Here is a 16,690-nt window from a genome sequence, read left to right on the forward strand (position 1 = left end):
CTCTGATTACTAATGAACTGGAGCATTTCTTCGTATGCTTGATGGTCTTTGGGATCCCGCTTAGGTAAATTCCTTATTCATTATAATCCTTTGCCTGTTTTTCCCTGGAGTTCCTATATTTTTCTTGAAGATATGCAGGAATTCCTTATACATCCTGGATATTAATCCCTTCCTGGTCTCAGACATTGCAGATATCTTCTGAATCTGTTATTTACTTATTTATTTACTATTCTTTTAAAGAGTTGGGGTTTTGTTCCGTCACCCAGACTGGAGTGCTGTGGTGTGATCATGACTCATTGTGGCCTCACAATCCTGGGCTTAAGTGATCCTCCCACCTCAGCCTCCTGAGTAGTTGGGACTACAGGTGTGCACCACCAGACTTGGCTAATTTTATTTTATTTTTTAGAGATGGGAGTCTTAATATGTTGCTTAGGTCAATCTTGAACTCCTGGCCTCAAGCAATCTTTCCACCTCAGCCTCCTGCATCTATTATATATATGTTCACTTTGCTCATGCTGTATTTTGTTGGAACATAAAACTATTTTCCCCATTGTTTTGTGCAATCTCTCACCAGCACTCTTCTTTTTCTGTAACTATGTTAATGCCCCTTGTTCTTCCATATGTTAGGTATGCTGGTATAGTTGAACTCTGCTGACCCTCCTCAGCAAACAGTCTCTTTTTATGACACCTTATCCTCTACTGAATTCTCTCTATTAAGAATGACTTGGCCAGGCATGGGGGCTCATGCCTGTAATCGCAGCATTTTGGGAGGCCAAGGTGGACAGATCATCTGAGGTCAGGAGTTCAAGACCAGCCTGGCCAACATGGTAAAACCCCGTCTTTATGAAAATACAAAAATTAGCTGGGCATGATGGTGGGTGCCTGTAATCCCAGCTACTTGGGAGGCTGAGGCGGGAGAATCGCTTGAACCTGAAAGGAAGGTTGCAGTGAGCTGGGATGGCACCATTGCACTCCAGACTGGGTGACAGACTCCATCTTGGGGGAAAAAAAAAAGAATGACTTGTCTTCCTCTTAGAGTATGAGGTCTACATACAAATATTATTCTTATATTTATTCAGCAAATGTATGTCATAGGCCTATTGTGTGTTAGGAACTATGCTGTCACCAACTAAGTTTAGAGAGGTTATAAAACTTGCCTGTAGCTTTTTAGAGGTGGAGGAGTGATTCGAAACCTAGCCTGTGATTCCTTCCTACTGTGTTGCCTTCCCTTGAAAATTGCATTTGGGGGCCACATGCGGGGGCTGTCGCCTGTAATCCCAGCACTTTGGGAGGCTGAGGCGGGTGGATCACCTGAGGTCAGGAGTTCAAGACCAGCCTGGCCAACATGGTGAAACCCCATCTTTACTAAAAATACAAAAATTAGCTGGATGTGGTGGCATGCACCTATGTTCCCAGCTACTCAGTAGGCTGAGGCAAGAGAATCGCTTGAACCCAGGAGGTAGAGGTTGCAGTGAGCTGAGATTACTCCACTGCACTCCAGTCTGAGCTACAGAGCGAGACTCTGTCTCAAAAAAGAAAAAATTGCATTTAGTTCCTGTAGACTGTGTGTCAAATGTCTAAATCTCTTCTAACAAATGGCCTAAGGAGGTGCAAAGCAAAGCATCCTCACCAGCATCCTGAGTTGGCAGTGAGGCGTGGGACCCTGGAGGGAGTAGTGGTAAGTGTGACTCTGGAGTTCTCCAGTGGCAGCCCCTGGGCTACTTGTCAGTGACTGGCTCCAGGTGGAGAGGAGAGCCCAGAGGAGGCAGGTGGCTGCCCCAGCCTGGAGGGGAAAGTCTTAAAATAAAATGCCAGATGCCTATACTATACTATTCTAATCCTTTCTGAGAAGCTGAAATTACCCCTTCTGGAAGTGCTGTAGTTCTAAAAGGACAGATACACAGCAAGATCTTCCTGGGGCTAATATGGGGTTTGCAGGCAAGTAGGCCTCAGAGCCTTTTCCTGGTAGTGATATCTGTGGGCAGGCACAGTTTCCACAGTTTCCAGAAATTCCAGCGGAAGTAGTGAGAAGGAGGAATCTGCCTTTGGGTGAGGACCAAAGAAAGCAGAAATTCCTCTTGGGACTTTTTCCTCTGGAGACCAAACACTTAGGAGCCTGTTTACTGGACTTTAAAAGCTTGTGACCCCCAGTCACTCTTTCTTGACCCCAAGGCTTTGCAATCTGTGGCTTCCCCACTGGACAGAAGTGGAACTGTCATGCTGCCTGTTCTGGGGTCTCCCAGAGGTTTTCCCATGCCCTCTCCTTGCTTCTAATGCCCTACAGACTTGGGGATCTGTGACCACATATGGTACAGAAGTAATGCTTGAGAATGGTTTAGATCAGTGATGTCAAATAAGATTCACTTTTATGTCACCTTCATCAGTTGGAGGCCTCCCAGGTGCCTAAATTGGGAAAGATGCTGAGACAGAATCCCCATGGGTACAGTGCAGGGACAGTAAAGCCACATGTGCTGTGATTTGCTGTCCACTGTGTGGGTGCATCCAGGAATATCAGAACCCTGGAAGATTATTCAAGGGGAAGTTAGGACAGCTTTTTTGCCAATCCAAGAGTGTTCTTGAGGAAGTCTGTCTTCCTCTCTGGCCTTCAGTTTCTTTCCTGTGAAACCATGGGGCGGACACATAATTCCCAAGGCTCCTTTGGCCTGGTCTGCCAGGATTCTCTAGGGTCTGGTTCGAGGTGGATCCTGGCCCTTCGAGGTGGCAGAATCTGATCATGGCCCTGTTTCCTTAGATTTAGGCCTTGATACCCTTGGTGACAGCATCCTGGGCTGAGTGACCACCTGAGGTTTTTCTGGTGATTTTGTGACCCATGTAAGACTTTGAGCTTTAGGGTTATTCTCTCAAGGAAATAGTGACATTTGGTGAAGAACCTGTTTGCTGTGGCTATGTGAGGCTTAGCCAAAAAAAATGCAACATTTTTATTAGGAGGTTAGGCCATCCATTGCCACAAAGTGTCAGATTCTAGGCCTAGAGCCTGGAGAAAACTTATTTTAAAATTGATGGGGTGCTGGAGGGGTTGGGGGGTGGTGGCTGTAGCTCATGAATCAGGTGCTAAACCTGGAAACAAAAGGCCTCATGTGGCAGACTGTTTCTGAGCACAGATGAATGGATGAGCAACTGGCACCACTTTGCCCAGTTGGTCCAGCTTTCCACTTGGCCACCTAGGCTTGCTGTGAAGACCTCGTCTGGCAGAAATGACAGTGTTTTTGCCCCACCTTGATCTTAACTGTAATTTAGGACTAAAATCTTAGATTCTAAAACATCAAAGGCAAGATGGCTCCCAGCTCTGTGAGCTCAGCTTCTCATCTCTTAGTTGAACAGGTGCAGTGTAGCTCAACACACGATTGCTGCTCTTGCTGCCAGGAACTGTCCCAGCATAGAAAGGAATGGGACACAACCCCTGCCCTCATGATGTCTAAGGGAGGAAGCAGGCAGGTCAACTGGTACCTCATCACTGCAGGGCTGCAGCCAAGGTTTGTGAAGGATTTTGCAGGCATATGGAATGGGGACTGATTGGTCCCAAGAGGGGACTGGGGAAAGCTTTGAAGAGGGGATGACATTTGGTTTGAACTTCAAAAAATTGTTGCTTTACCTCTTTCCCAAAGTTTTTGAGGTGGCTTATAAGAACACATACCATAAAAAGGACCAATATAAACTTAAAGTCAGAAAAAGAGAAAATGGGCTGGGCAAGGTGGCTCACGCCTGTAATCCCAGCACTTTGGGAGGCTAAGGTGGGTGGATCATGAGGTCAGGAGATCAAGACCATCCTGGCCAACATGGTGAAACCCTGGCTCTGGTAAAAATACAAAAAATTAGCCAGGTGTGGTGGCATGTGCCTGTAGTCTCACCTACTCGGGAGGCTGAGGCAGGAGAATCGCTTGAAACGTGGGAGGCAGAGGTTGCAGTGAGCCGAGATTGCACCACTGTGCTCCAGCCTGGGTGACAGAGTGAGACTCCTCCTCAAAAATAAATAAATAAAGAGAAAATGGAACTTAGAAAATTAACAGGAAGAGTGAAAAGACAGATGTTTAGCCAGGCACGGTGGCTCATGCCTGTAATCCCAACACTTTGGGAGACCAAGACAGGAAAATCTCTTGAGACCAGGAGCTTGAGACTTGCCTGGCAACATCTCAAGTGAGACCTTATCTCTACAAAAAATTTAAAAATTAGCTGAGCTGTGTGGCTCGTGCCTGTGATCCAGCTACTCAGGAGGCCGAGACCACAGCCCAGGAGATCGCTTGGGCCCAGCAGTTTGAGGCTGCAATGAGCTGGTACTACTGCAATCCAGCCTGGGTTACTGAGCAAGACCCAGTTTCAAAAAAAAAAAGATACTCAAACCATGGGTCCCAACATAGTTACTGTATTTGACCGTTTGCAAAAGCTGAAAGCAAAACATGTTACACATTGTCAGAGAGGAAAATACACAGTAGTTCCTGAGTGTAAATTGTTTTTCTTGACCTCATTCTTAAATAGCTTCATGGGGGTGGGAAGGAAGTGGTAGTTAATAAGTGAACCTGTAAACCAGTGTTTCTCAAAATGTAGTCCAGGGAATTGCATCAAAATTACAGTTACCTAGAGTGCTTCTTAAAGTGCAGATTCCTGGGCCCCTGCCCCCAGGCTTATCAAATCAATCTGGTGAGTAGGACCCAAGAATCTGCAAATTCACATACTTCTGCAGATGATTCTTCCTGCACTCCACAGTGTGAAAGCCCCTGCAATAGACGGGAACCTACCACCATTTGAAAGCAAGCTTGAGTGCTTGGCCTTTGAAGGTTGAGTGGGGCTTTAATGAGGGAGAGAGTAAGGCATGAGAAATGGCAGTTCCACTGAGGTCAGTCAGTGGGTCATTGCTGACGAGGTCACTTTTAAGTCATGTTTTAGAAGAACTACCAAGTGTGGCAGTTCAGGCGTGTGGCAGGACTGTTCCTGAGCACAGATGAATGGATGAGCAGCTGGCCCCACTGTGCCCAGTTGGTCCAGCTTCCCACTTGGCCACCTATGCTCTGCTGTGTGGACCTTGTCTGGCAGTCTCCTTTAATTTTTTTTTATTTATTATTATTTTTTTCTTTTTGAGACGGAGTCTTGCTTTGTTGCCCAGGCTGGAGTGCAGAGGTGTGATCTCAGCTCACTGCAGCCTCCACCTCCCAGGTTCCAGTGATTCTCCTGCCTCAGCCTCCCAGGTAGCTGGGATTACAGGCAAGTGCCACCACACCCGGCTAACTTTTGTATTTTTAATAGAGACTTGGTTTCACCATATTGGCCAGGCTGGTCTCGAACTCCTGACCTCAGGTGATCTGCCCACCTCAGCCTCCCAAAATGCTGGGATTACAGGTGTGAGCCACTGCACCTGGACTATTTTTTTTGCAGCAAATTCTTTGTTTTTCTCTCTGTTCCCAAATGCAGGGTATTGAGACCACAGATGTGTTCTGTTTCCTGTTGAAAAAGCGTTTCTCACTTAGCTGGGTGTGGTGGCACGTGCTGTAGTCCCACGGGAGACTGAGGTGAGAGGATTGCTTGAGCCCAGGAGTTCGATAATTGTGCTGTTGCACTCCGGTCTGGGTGACAGAGCGAGACACTGTCTCTTAAAAAAAAAAAAAAAAAAAAAGTGTTTCTTTCCCTGGGACCTAATAGTGGCTTGGATGGTGAGTTGGTGGAAAGAACAGTGGGTGTTGGGGGTGTTGAACTTGTGTTTGTGTGTAGTGTACCCAAGAGATATCATGTCAGCATTAAGAATAAACTAATTCTGTTTTCTAGTCACTGAATTGTATGTTTTGACATCCTTATTTTGGAAGATACTTCCTTATTAGGAATGGGACTAAGGAGGGGGTCACCTTTCCCATCTGTGGGTCATATTTTAAAATATTTATTGTTCAAGTTTAAAGATATAACCTAATGTATAAAGAAAAATACCACAAACATCTGATTTAAGAAACAGATCAGCCGAGCACGGTGGCTCATGCCTGTAATCCCAGCCCTGTGGGAGGCCAAGGCAGGCAGATCATGAGGTCAAGAGATCGAGACCATCCTGGCCAACATGGTGAAACCCCGTCTCTACTAAAAATACAAAAATTAACTGGGTGTGGTGGTGCATGCCTGTAGTCCCAGCTACTCGGGAGGCTGTGGCAGGAGAATCGCTTGAACCCAGGAGGCAGAGGTTGCAGTGAGCCGAGATTGCGCCACCGCATTCTAGCCTGGCGACAGAGCGAGACTCTGTCTCAAAAAGAAGAAAAAAAAAAGAAATCATTTCCTGCACCTTTGAAACCTTCATGAGTTAGATTTTGAAACTCAGTGAAAAATGCTTCACATGAGAATCGAGAGTCCCTTCTGGTGACTCTCCATCCCCTGCTCTTCTGTCAAGTTTTCTTGTAGGTTTATGGAAACCTTTGTTACTTGTGCTGGTGGCAGAGAAGCGGAGAGGATAGCTGCGCGTCACCCACACAACTAGGATTTGTTGGTGTACTCCCGTGTGCATGGCAGCCAAGTGGACACAGCTCTGTGATGAATCCTCCCAAGAGGACTGAGGGGTCCTGATGGAGGCTGCTTCTTTGCAAAGCTTTCCTTGACTCTCTTCCCTGACCCCTGGTTGATTCCCCTTCTTCTGTGCTAGTTTTAGCTTGTTGTTTGTTACCTGTCACACTCACCCAGTACTGTTGGCTTTGCTGGTCTCCTTGACTGCTAGGGGCAAAGACCTTTTTTTGTTGTTGTTGAGACACAGTCTTGCTCTGTCGCCCAGGCTGGAGTGCAATGGTGTGATTTCAGCTCACTGCAGCTGTCACCTCCCAGGTTCAAGAGATTCTCCTGCCTCAGCCTCCCGAGTAGCTGAGATTACAGCTACACCACACCCCGTTAATTTTTGTATTTTTAGTAGAGATGGGGTTTAGTAGAGATGGGATTTCACCATGTTGGCCAGGCTGATCTCCAACCCCTGATCTCAAGGTGACCTGCCTGTCTCGGCCTCCTAAAGTGCTGGGATTACAAACGTGAGCCACCACACCCAGCCTCAAAGACCTCTTCTTTACTTGCTCACCCGGCCGCCTGCCCGCTCCCCCACCCCCGGCCCCGCATGCCCTGTATCACCTGGTACGTGATACATACTAACTGGGTACATGTTTGAATATGAATGAATGTGGTGCTGTGAATGCTTAGGGGATGTGGGTGAAGTGCTTAAGAACGAACCTTGAGTGGTCTGGGAAGGCTTCCTAGGGGAGGTGATGTTTGAGCTAAGGCCAGGCAGCTGTTAGATTTGGTGATACTGAAGCCCTTGGAGACTTAGAGAGCTTGCACTCTTCCCGGAATGACGGGTGAGCCACGTACAGTAAATGGTGCTTCTCATTTCTAGCCCAAGGGACCTCAAGGGGCACCGTGATTTCACGAGAATGCTGCAAGCAAATCTTTTCTCAAGCTGGGGAATTTGGTGGTAATGCCTGGCTCAGCTTGCGGTGCGCACCTGGCCTTTGGAAGATTGGTACAGAGAGAAGCGGCCCACCCACATGAGCCTGTGGAGCAGCACTGGTGGGGGAGCTGGCTTGTGAAGAGGGACTGTGCAGTGTACTGTCAGGTCTGAGACCCAGGAGGAAATTCCAACATCCCAGCTCTCAGAACCACAGAGCTCTAGGCACTGCCTAGTTCCACGTGTTCCCAAATGTTTCCTGAATACTTGAATTTCCTGTCCAGGAAATTTTCAAAAGAAACTTAGAGTCCTGACCCCATGGCTGCCAAGGAAGGATTTTTTTTTTAATTAAATTTAAAAAATCAGTCCAGTATGAAAATCTACCATGATGATTTCATAAGAGAAAGGACATTTTAATATTCAAAGAGTAAGAAGCACTTAATCTTGGAAGAAAGGGCATTCCTATACATTGATTGCCTTTAGTTTAATGAAAAACACCTTCATGGTCTTTACTTTTATGATTTCATTCCTGGGCTAGTGAAACATTGTCACAATAAAGCATCAGGCCAATGCTTCTTTCCACCCACTGGCCAATCAGTTGACAAGCAGTGACTAGATGTTTCAGCCTGTTTTGCTGAGGCTAAAGGATTGAACTAGTGCTTCAGCCAGCATGAAAACCAGTCAGGAGTCTGTGCTGGTGTTGGCTTAGATTAGCAGGGCCTTTGATGGAGGGGCATATTTGTGTTTGGGTTTGCTGTGCCAGGCAGGGGAGCAGTGGAATTGGTCTGAGTTGAGCTCACACATTGAAGTTATTGAGCGACTTACATGCAAGGCCATGACCTGGACTCCCAGCCGAGAGGCCCACGTGGCGGGGCTTGAGCTGGGGGAGCCGAGGACAGCTTACATCTGCTCATCTGCTTACGTAACCCTGCCTCCCAGCTTCCAGAGCCAAGAAAACACACAAGCCAGCCCAGCGGGGCCGAGAGCGTGTGGTAGCACACGCCATGCGCCACACAGCAAGGGCGCCTTGGCTCATCCTGAGGACTGTCATGAAGTCCTCAGCCCTCTGCCTCCTCCCAGAGCCTCTCCTTGCGACCCCAGGCAGTGGATCTGAAACCTGGTCGCAGGTCTGCATGATTCTGAACAGAGGTAGTCATTGCCCTCCTGGAGTCTCAGCTCTCTGGAGTTTCTCACTGGGACAGAGCCAGGTGTGTAGCAGAGCATGGCCCCTGCAGTGTGGCAGGAGGTGTGCAGGGCACTCAGAAGGCCTCCTGGCCGGCACTCAACCCAATTAGTCATTCAATTCCAGGTCTGGGGCTGCTGTCTGTTGTCTCAGAGGTGTAAGCTGCAAGATCCTTAGAATTGTGGAGGCTTCAGAGAGAGAAGGTGGAGAAAAACTTACCAGATTGGGCAAGAAGGGCAGAATTGGGAGTCAAGGTGTCTCAATGTGTTGGAAGCACGATGGGAGTTGTGCAAGAGGCACAGCGAGTTCAGAAGGGAGCAGGAGAGCGAGAAGAGGCTGTTCAGTGATAAAGCTCTGCACAGAGCCATTGGAGGAGTAAGCTCCTTGACCATCCTTAAACCAGGGTAATTTTCATTTAGGTTCTGCCACACACTCAGCAGGGAGCTCCTGGAAGGCAGGATTTGTCTTGTTCATCCTCCCTCCCTACCTCAACCCAGTCCTCCTTGGACTGGCACACAGTAGGTACCCAGAAAGTATCAATTGAAACAAATTGAAAGTGGTCTTGACACATATCACTGGGCAAATTTGTATTTAACTGACATTTCAGAGTAAAGACTCTCTGGCTTGGTACTCGATCAGCTTCTGTGGATTGTCAGCATGCTGTGGACACCCCCGGCATGGGAGTGAGTGGGCGTGTGTGTGTATGTGAGGGTGAGAGAGTGTTAGTGTGTGTGTTGGGGTTGGGGAGAGAGGAGGAAAAATAGAAGATGGACCACCAGGGTAGCAGCTTCTGCCCTGGGGAGATGGTGGTGTCAGTTGCTGAGGGAATCCTGAGGAGAAGCAGGTCTGGCTGTAGGTGGCGATGGTGATGGGGTTGCATGAGAGTCCATTTGGGGCAGGTTGAGTTTAAGGTGCCCATGGCATATGGCTAGCCATGTTCTGTTGGCTGTGAGGTCAGGAGAGAGACATGAGATGGAAACAGAGGTTTGGGAACTGTCATGTGCTTAAACTAAATACCTGGGTGTAGGGAGAGTGAGAAGAGAAGGGGACAAAGATGGACATCCAAGAAAGAGGCTGAGAAAGCCTGGGAATTGTGGTAAGAGGAGGCATAGGTAAATATGATGCTTGGTGATCAAGGCTTCTTTCTACCTCTCCTATGCGGGACACTTACGTCTCCTGTCTGCCTGGACATTCATGCTGAGGGCAGGGAAGGTGAGAGCAAGGATTTGTCTAAAGGTCTCGCTTTGGATCCCTGCACTCCTCCTGGTTTACCAAGTGTCACTGGGCACGTCAGGGCGTTCTGAGACCTTAGAGATCATCCAATCCAATCCCTGCAGTTTACAAATGAGGAAACCAGTACCCTGAGAGTGGCTGTACTCTCCACTCTCAGGATACCTAAGATCATCTGGAAAGTCACTGGTGGAGCTGGACCAGGGCCCAGGCATCTCTTCTCCTGTCTGGGGCTCTTGACTTCAGGACCACCTTTCTGAAACGCATGATGGGGCAACACCAGGACACTTTCCAGCCTGCAGGTGTCTGTCCCGCGGAAGCGAGGCAGGCCACGTGTGAATTCCTGTTTCCTGGGTGGGTTTCAGAAGATACAAGCAAGTCGGCAGGGTGACAGCCCAGGTGCTTCTTGGGTTCCCCAAAATGGGGTTATGTTTAGCAGCATCCTCAGAACCAAAGGTGGGGTGGGGGCTGTAGATGTTGTGGGGGCCCTCTGAAGTGAAAAGAGCCCTGTGACAGATCTTTTCTTGTTTTTCACAAGTTCACTGTGCAGCAGGGCCCCCCAGGGGGCTTTGCCCAGGGTTGGGTGTTGGGCAGCCCAGGCCTGGCCGACCTTGTGGGGAAGGGTGTGAATGGTGGGAATCCCCGAAGGCCCTCTTTGCCCGAAAGCTCTAAAGCTTGACATCAGAGATGCCCATCACATGGCCCATCAGAGCCCTACTACCCAGCTTGCCCAGTGAGAATCATCTGGACTCCTTGTTAGGTAGCCATTTAGGTCTTTCCCAAAATCCACAGACTCTCTAAGGGAAGGGCCCGAGATTCTGTATTTGTACTAACTTCCTCAAGCAATTCTGGTGATAGGTTTGGGAAAAACCTGTCCAGGGTGATCGCTGGCTAAGTCCTGGTCTTCTCTGAAGAGCACAATGCCTGCTCACTTCAGGGCACCCTGGGAGGTGGGAGCTGGCTCAGCAGGCAGTCTTACAAGGGACTGAGCTTCAAGGCCCCTGTCCCTCCAGGAGGTAGGTGCATGGCCAGAGAGAGGGAGCAGGGCTTCATAGAGGGAGCCCTGAGGATCTTATTCCCTGCCCCAGAGGGTCTGCTGCCTGAGCTCTGTGATAGCACAGAGAGTAAAAGGACCAAGCCTGGTTGAGGCCTCTCAATGCAAAAGTTTGCTGGTTAGAGGAGAGGGGGAAGAGCATTTCTGGCAAAGAGAAAAGTGTGGATAGGCATGGCTTAAGGGATGGGGAGGGAGACAGACAGAGCTGACATTGAAGGGCCTGTTGCTCAGCTGTGGGCCTTGGCCTTCCCTTGTGCAGGGTCACACAGCCTTAGAGCCATTGGAGATTTTAGTGGGAAAGTTTAACATGGTCAGGGCTGTATCTCAGAAGAAAACGGACTAATGGGAACAGGTCCTGTGATGGTGGACCTGGGTCAGCTGTGGAGGGAGGGAAGATGTGAGTGGTGTACTGGGGAAGGGGATGGAAGAGGCAGCTATCTGGTGAGAGGAACCAGGCCCACAGCTGTTTTTCTCAGCCTGTTCAATTCAGAAGGGTGAGTGATTCCGGGAGTAGGGGGTGCTCGGAGAGCCACACATTATTGATAAACAGGGCAGGCTGAGGCCTGCTCACTGGCCCTGGGCGGGTTTCAGGTTTTGATCTGTGCTTCTGGTTGGTATTGCTACCTGTTCCCTGGGTTCCTTCCTTTGTTCTTGTGGCTCATTTGCTTCACAGGTGAAGCCGGTTACACTAGAGTAACAGTTCCCAAAGTGTGTTCCCTGGAAAAATGGTTCTGTGGCCAAATAAGTTTGGGAAATGGTGGGTTAAATATAACGGAGGGGTTTTTTTTGACTGCACAACTTCTCAGAGCCTTTGGTGTGTGTCGTGACTTTGCAGAAGCAGGATTTAAAATGCAGCGTTCCCATTCTTATTTGACCACAGGACGTGTTTTTCCACTAAGCATCTTGCTGGGTCTAATGTTTTCTGGAACTCGTTTTGAGGAGGTCTAGTCTGCAGAGAGTGTGGGGAGCCTGGGTTCAAGTGTTGGCTCTTGACTCTCAGCAAAGCTTTGGTTCCCTGTGTTGCCTGGACTGTACCATGCGTACCATATACCTTGTATGTGACCTTTTCCTTGTCCCTCTTCCCACCTGCCATTACCTCACAATCCGCAATCTGCACCTCATCCAATTTTCTTCTGAGGGAAGCACTCTCATACTAACTTACTTCCCTCATCTGCATCCATGTTCTTCTAGGCCAGAAACTTGGGAGTCAGCCCTCCCTCTTTGTTACTTCTTCTTCCTCTTTGTTGCTTTATCCCCTCTGTTACTAAGCATTCTTCTGTGTTCTTTCCAGCTATTTCTTTTATTTTCCCTCAGTCTCCTCTGGGGTCTGTTTGCCTCCATCCCTCCCAGAGCTTGGTTCACCTTCCATCGAGTCCCTTCCTGAGACATGGTCACTCATGCCACTCCTGCTACCTTCCACTTTGGAGCTAACTCCCTCCACGCTGATGTCTCCAACGTACATGTGTGCACATGTGTGTGCACACACACACACATCCTTCCCCATTCTTAGGCTAGAATCAGAGAGATGATGTCAGTCATTTGTTCAAGGCCACGCAGCTGGGAGGTGGCAGAGCTAAGTCTCAATCTCAGGGGTTTTGAGAAACTGCCTTCTCATCCATGATCACTGATTTCTACAACAGCCTATCAGGAACTCTGGGTAGAAATTATTTCCATTTTACAGTGGAGTCGGAGCGGGGAGGGTTCTGGGCAGGCGAGTGCTTCACAGATTGACCAACCATCTAGGTTTGCCCCACACTGAAGGGGATTTCTGGGAATGGTTGGTCACCTAGTGCTGGATGTAGTGCCTGATGCTGGGCAAGAGGGCCCTCTCCGTGGCCACGTTGCCTCCCAGGAGGAGACTTTTCCTCTGCAGCTGCAGCCTGGCCGTCTGATGCAGCCTGTGGAGCAGTGGCAAGTCCTGTGGCCTGCTAACTTCTCCCTTCCTCCACCTCTCTAGTGGGCCCCATGCTGATTGAGTTTAACATGCCTGTGGACCTGGAGCTCGTGGCGAAGCAGAACCCAAATGTGAAGATGGGTGGCCGCTACACCCCCAGGGATTGCGTCTCTCCTCACAAGGTGGCCATCATCATTCCATTCCGCAACCGGCAGGAGCACCTCAAGTACTGGCTGTATTACTTGCACCCCATCCTGCAGCGCCAGCAGCTGGACTACGGCATCTATGTTATCAACCAGGTGAGGCCTGGGAAGGTGGAATGAGAGAGGGTGTGTGTGCGTGCATCTGCGTATCAGATGTGTGTGTAATGAGGGCAGGGGAAGGGGAGTGATTTCACAGACACCTGGCACTTACAGCAAGGAGCCAGCCCCCCAACCACCACCAGTGCAGATGAGCTAAACGCAAAACAGTGTGCTTGCCTATTGCTGTCAACTCTGTTAGCCACAGGAAATGCTGGAGTTTTTCATTGTTCTGTTTTTGTTTTCTGGAAGTAGCCTTCTAGCAAAATTGGGAAAAAAGACAACCCTAATTATTCCAAAGTAAACACTGATTATTCCCTGGGTTTGTGTAGTTGTGTATTTTCCTTTTAAAAATAAAACCATCATTTAGATATCAGACTTTTAGGTAACTTCAAAGTTTATCCACCAAGTATATAACTTTGATATTTCAAGATTATCCCTAAAATTCATGTCTTTAGACTGTAACCTCCTAGGTGCAATGACACATCTAACTTCTCTAGGCACCCAATTTCATTGAAATTCATTTGAAGAGTCTGAGTACGCCCATTTCCACAAAGCCCAATGTCCATTTCATTTTGAGATAAACTCTGCTTTACGTAGGAGGATTGTTGGCAGTTTACTGCTTCCATCAAAGGGGGACCCTCCCCTGGGGGGAATTGATGCTGTGTTAACAGGGAGATCCCCTGCCCTGTCCCGAAAACCCACCTGTAATTGGGATGGTGGCTGTTAACAGTCCCAAATAGCCTGCTTGGATGGAAGCTCAGAGGAAGGAGAGAGAGCAATGGCTTGGAAGGACTAGGATATAAACTAGGTTCTAAAGTCTGCAGGGAGATGGGCTTCTCAGCTAGGGCCATTGAGCAGGGACCTCAAGGCAGAAAGGAACCTTGCATGTTCCTGGAAATCGAGATGCCCGCTGAGGTAGGAAAGCACCAGAAGCTCTGAGGCCAGGTGTCACAGCTAAGCCTGTGAGGCAGGAGAGAGCAGAACAAGCCCTGTTATAAGGAAACTGAAGCAGGACAGCAGGTGGTGGGCAAACCCCTTGAGGCTGTTTGAATTATTTGACCAAGTGAGGTACAGACCGGGGGCCTATGAACACCTGCAAGCAAGTCAGCCACGCAGTTATGGGTCACCTTGAAAGAATATTGGAGAATGCAAGAGAGAATAGGTAAATGTCCTGCAAAGTGCAGGTCACTGTAACCCAACAAGTATTCATTTAAGAAAAGCCCTGGCCGGGCGCGGTGGCTCACGCCTGTAATCCCAGCACTTTGGGAGGCCGAGACGGGCGGATCACGAGGTCAGGAGATCGAGACCATCCTGGCTAACACGGTGAAACCCCGTCTCTACTAAAAAATACAAAAAACTAGCCGGGCGAGGTGGCGGGCGCCTGTAGTCCCAGCTACTCGGGAGGCTGAGGCAGGAGAATGGCGTGAACCCGGGAGGCGGAGCTTGCAGTGAGCTGAGATCTGGCCACCACACTCCAGCCTGGGTGACAGAGCGAGACTCCGTCTCAAAAAAAAAAAAAAAAAAAAAAAGAGCCCTGTGATTGAGAAACATTTGTCTGATGCCAGTGAGCACGTACCAGTGACGGCAAGATTCAGGAGCCTATTATTAAAGCAGTGGCAGCGAGCACCTGGAAGAGGTGGCCACCATCACCAGGAGACAGCAGGGATGACTAATAACAAGCCATGCCAGCTGCATCTTGTTTCTCTCTCTTGACAGTTGCTATGCCAGTAGATGAGGGATGTATTGTGGATACAGTGCTGTCATATCTTATCCAGCAGGGCATCTGACAGCATCCCACAAATCTGCCTGAGTAGAAGGCAGACAGCTGTGGTCTGGGTGCCATATAGGTAGGTTAAAATATATGTTTGGGCCTAGGCGCAGTGGCTCATGCCTGTAATCCCAGCAATTTGGGAGGCCAAGGCCGGCGGATCACTTCAAGTCAGGAGTTTGAGACCAGCCTGGCCAACATGGCGAAACCCCTTCTCTACTAAAAATACAAAAATTAGCTGGACATAGTGGTGGGTGGCTGTAATCTCAACTACTTGGGAGGCTGAGGCAGGAGAATCTCTTGAACCCAGGAGGCGGAGGTTGCAGTGTACCAAGATCATGCCACTGTACTCCAGCCTGGGCAACAGAGTGAGACTGACTGTTTCAAAAAAAAAAAAAAAATAAAAAAAAAATATATATATATATATATATATATATAAAAAATACATACTTGGGTAAAGAGGGTAAAAGAGAGTTAGTGATGATGCTGAATTTTTGAACTGAGGTAGCTGTTTTCAGTGAAGACTGGAGCGTGGGATGCTACATCTAGATATGTTACAGTTTAGGTGAATGTGAGACTTCCCTATTTTGAAATCAAAACAAATATTGGACCAGTAAAATCTGGCCACCAGCTTAAATTCCTGTGATACAATTTACATAGTCCTCAGGCTCAACACAGTAGATTTCTGAATGTCCTCTACCAGCTACATGCTCCTGCCCTCCTCAATCCAAGTAGACAGAACAACTAACCAAGCCAGCTCAGACCGGTGGCACAGCTGTGCTGGCTAACACTGGACACCACCTAAGAGAGTGCTCCTCTAAAAGTGTGCTTCCCCAAATGGAGCCAAATACGCTTGAGGATTGCTGGGTTGAACCATGTAAAGCAGGTCTCATTCCTGCAGAGCCTTCGGTACCCCAGGGTACACTGTAACCCCAGAAGTGTTTCCTGAGCTTGCCTGACTAGAAAACTTTTCCAAGAACTGTCTCAAGTGATGAGTGTTTTGTGAGTCACACTTTGGGGAAAGCGGGCCTAAGTTAGTGTCTCCTCCCAACTGCCTCTCTGCTTTCCCTGGAACACTAGGAACTACCCATCCTCCCTCCTCTTTCCACTTCACAACTTAGCATCAGGAATATTTTAGTTTTGGTTTTTCAAACATATATACCTCCTTTTTTCTTATCTTGTCAGTATCATCTTTTCTTTTCCTCATACTTTTTTTTTCTCTTCATCCTTTCCTTCTCCTCCAAGGGTTAACTTTCTACCTTAGGATAATCTTTTCCTCTTTTTCTCCCACTTCCCCAGCTACTCTCTTATCATCTGCTCCAATCTCACCCTAATTGATCATTTTGGGAAAATATGGTCAGAGTCCAGATAACTAAGTCAAGAAATGCTTAAACTTTGCCCTACCTTTCCAGTAAAGAATATTACCTAATAAATAATAAAATGGTAATGGGAAACCTGAGCCCTGAAAAAAAAGAGGTGGAAGGAGAAACATTTGGAGCACATCCTGTCTACAAATTAGGAACTGCCTGTGTTCTCCGTTTTATGGTTATATTCTAGAAGAAGAAAGGGATTTTGTAGCACCTGGTTTTGACCTTTCTGCCCTGTTTGTTGAGCAAATAAACCTTATGGGCTGTTAGCCCTCTTTATAGCCTCTCAGCTTCTCCCTGGCCCAGACACCCTGCTGTCATTTTGACTCTTCATTCACACACACACACACACACACACACACACACACACACACATACACGTGCACACACACTCACACACACACCATTTAAGATTAGACAGAAAGAATGCTCAAAATAGCAGTGGCTTCTAAGACATTTAGTACAGGGGTTCCCAAGCAGG

At 48.2% G+C, this 16,690-nt stretch overlaps 2 protein-coding genes across 3 annotated transcripts in view; one reads left to right on the forward strand and one right to left on the reverse strand.

Moving 5' to 3' along the window:
* Positions 1 to 16,690, reverse strand: part of CHMP5 (charged multivesicular body protein 5) — a 297,689-nt gene that overhangs the window by 134,865 nt on the left and 146,134 nt on the right. The window lies entirely within an intron of this gene.
* The window catches only part of B4GALT1 (beta-1,4-galactosyltransferase 1), a 64,862-nt gene that overhangs the window by 19,047 nt on the left and 29,125 nt on the right, over positions 1 to 16,690 (forward strand). For both annotated transcript variants that reach the window (XM_050760791.1, XM_050760790.1), the window contains exon 2: positions 12,836 to 13,071. In XM_050760791.1, coding sequence (XP_050616748.1) covers positions 12,836 to 13,071 — 236 coding nt within the window. The remainder of the gene's footprint in view (positions 1 to 12,835; positions 13,072 to 16,690) is intronic.

Source organism: Macaca thibetana, chromosome 15 (assembly GCF_024542745.1).
Source record: "Macaca thibetana thibetana isolate TM-01 chromosome 15, ASM2454274v1, whole genome shotgun sequence".
Taxonomy (NCBI): Eukaryota; Metazoa; Chordata; class Mammalia; order Primates; family Cercopithecidae; genus Macaca; species Macaca thibetana.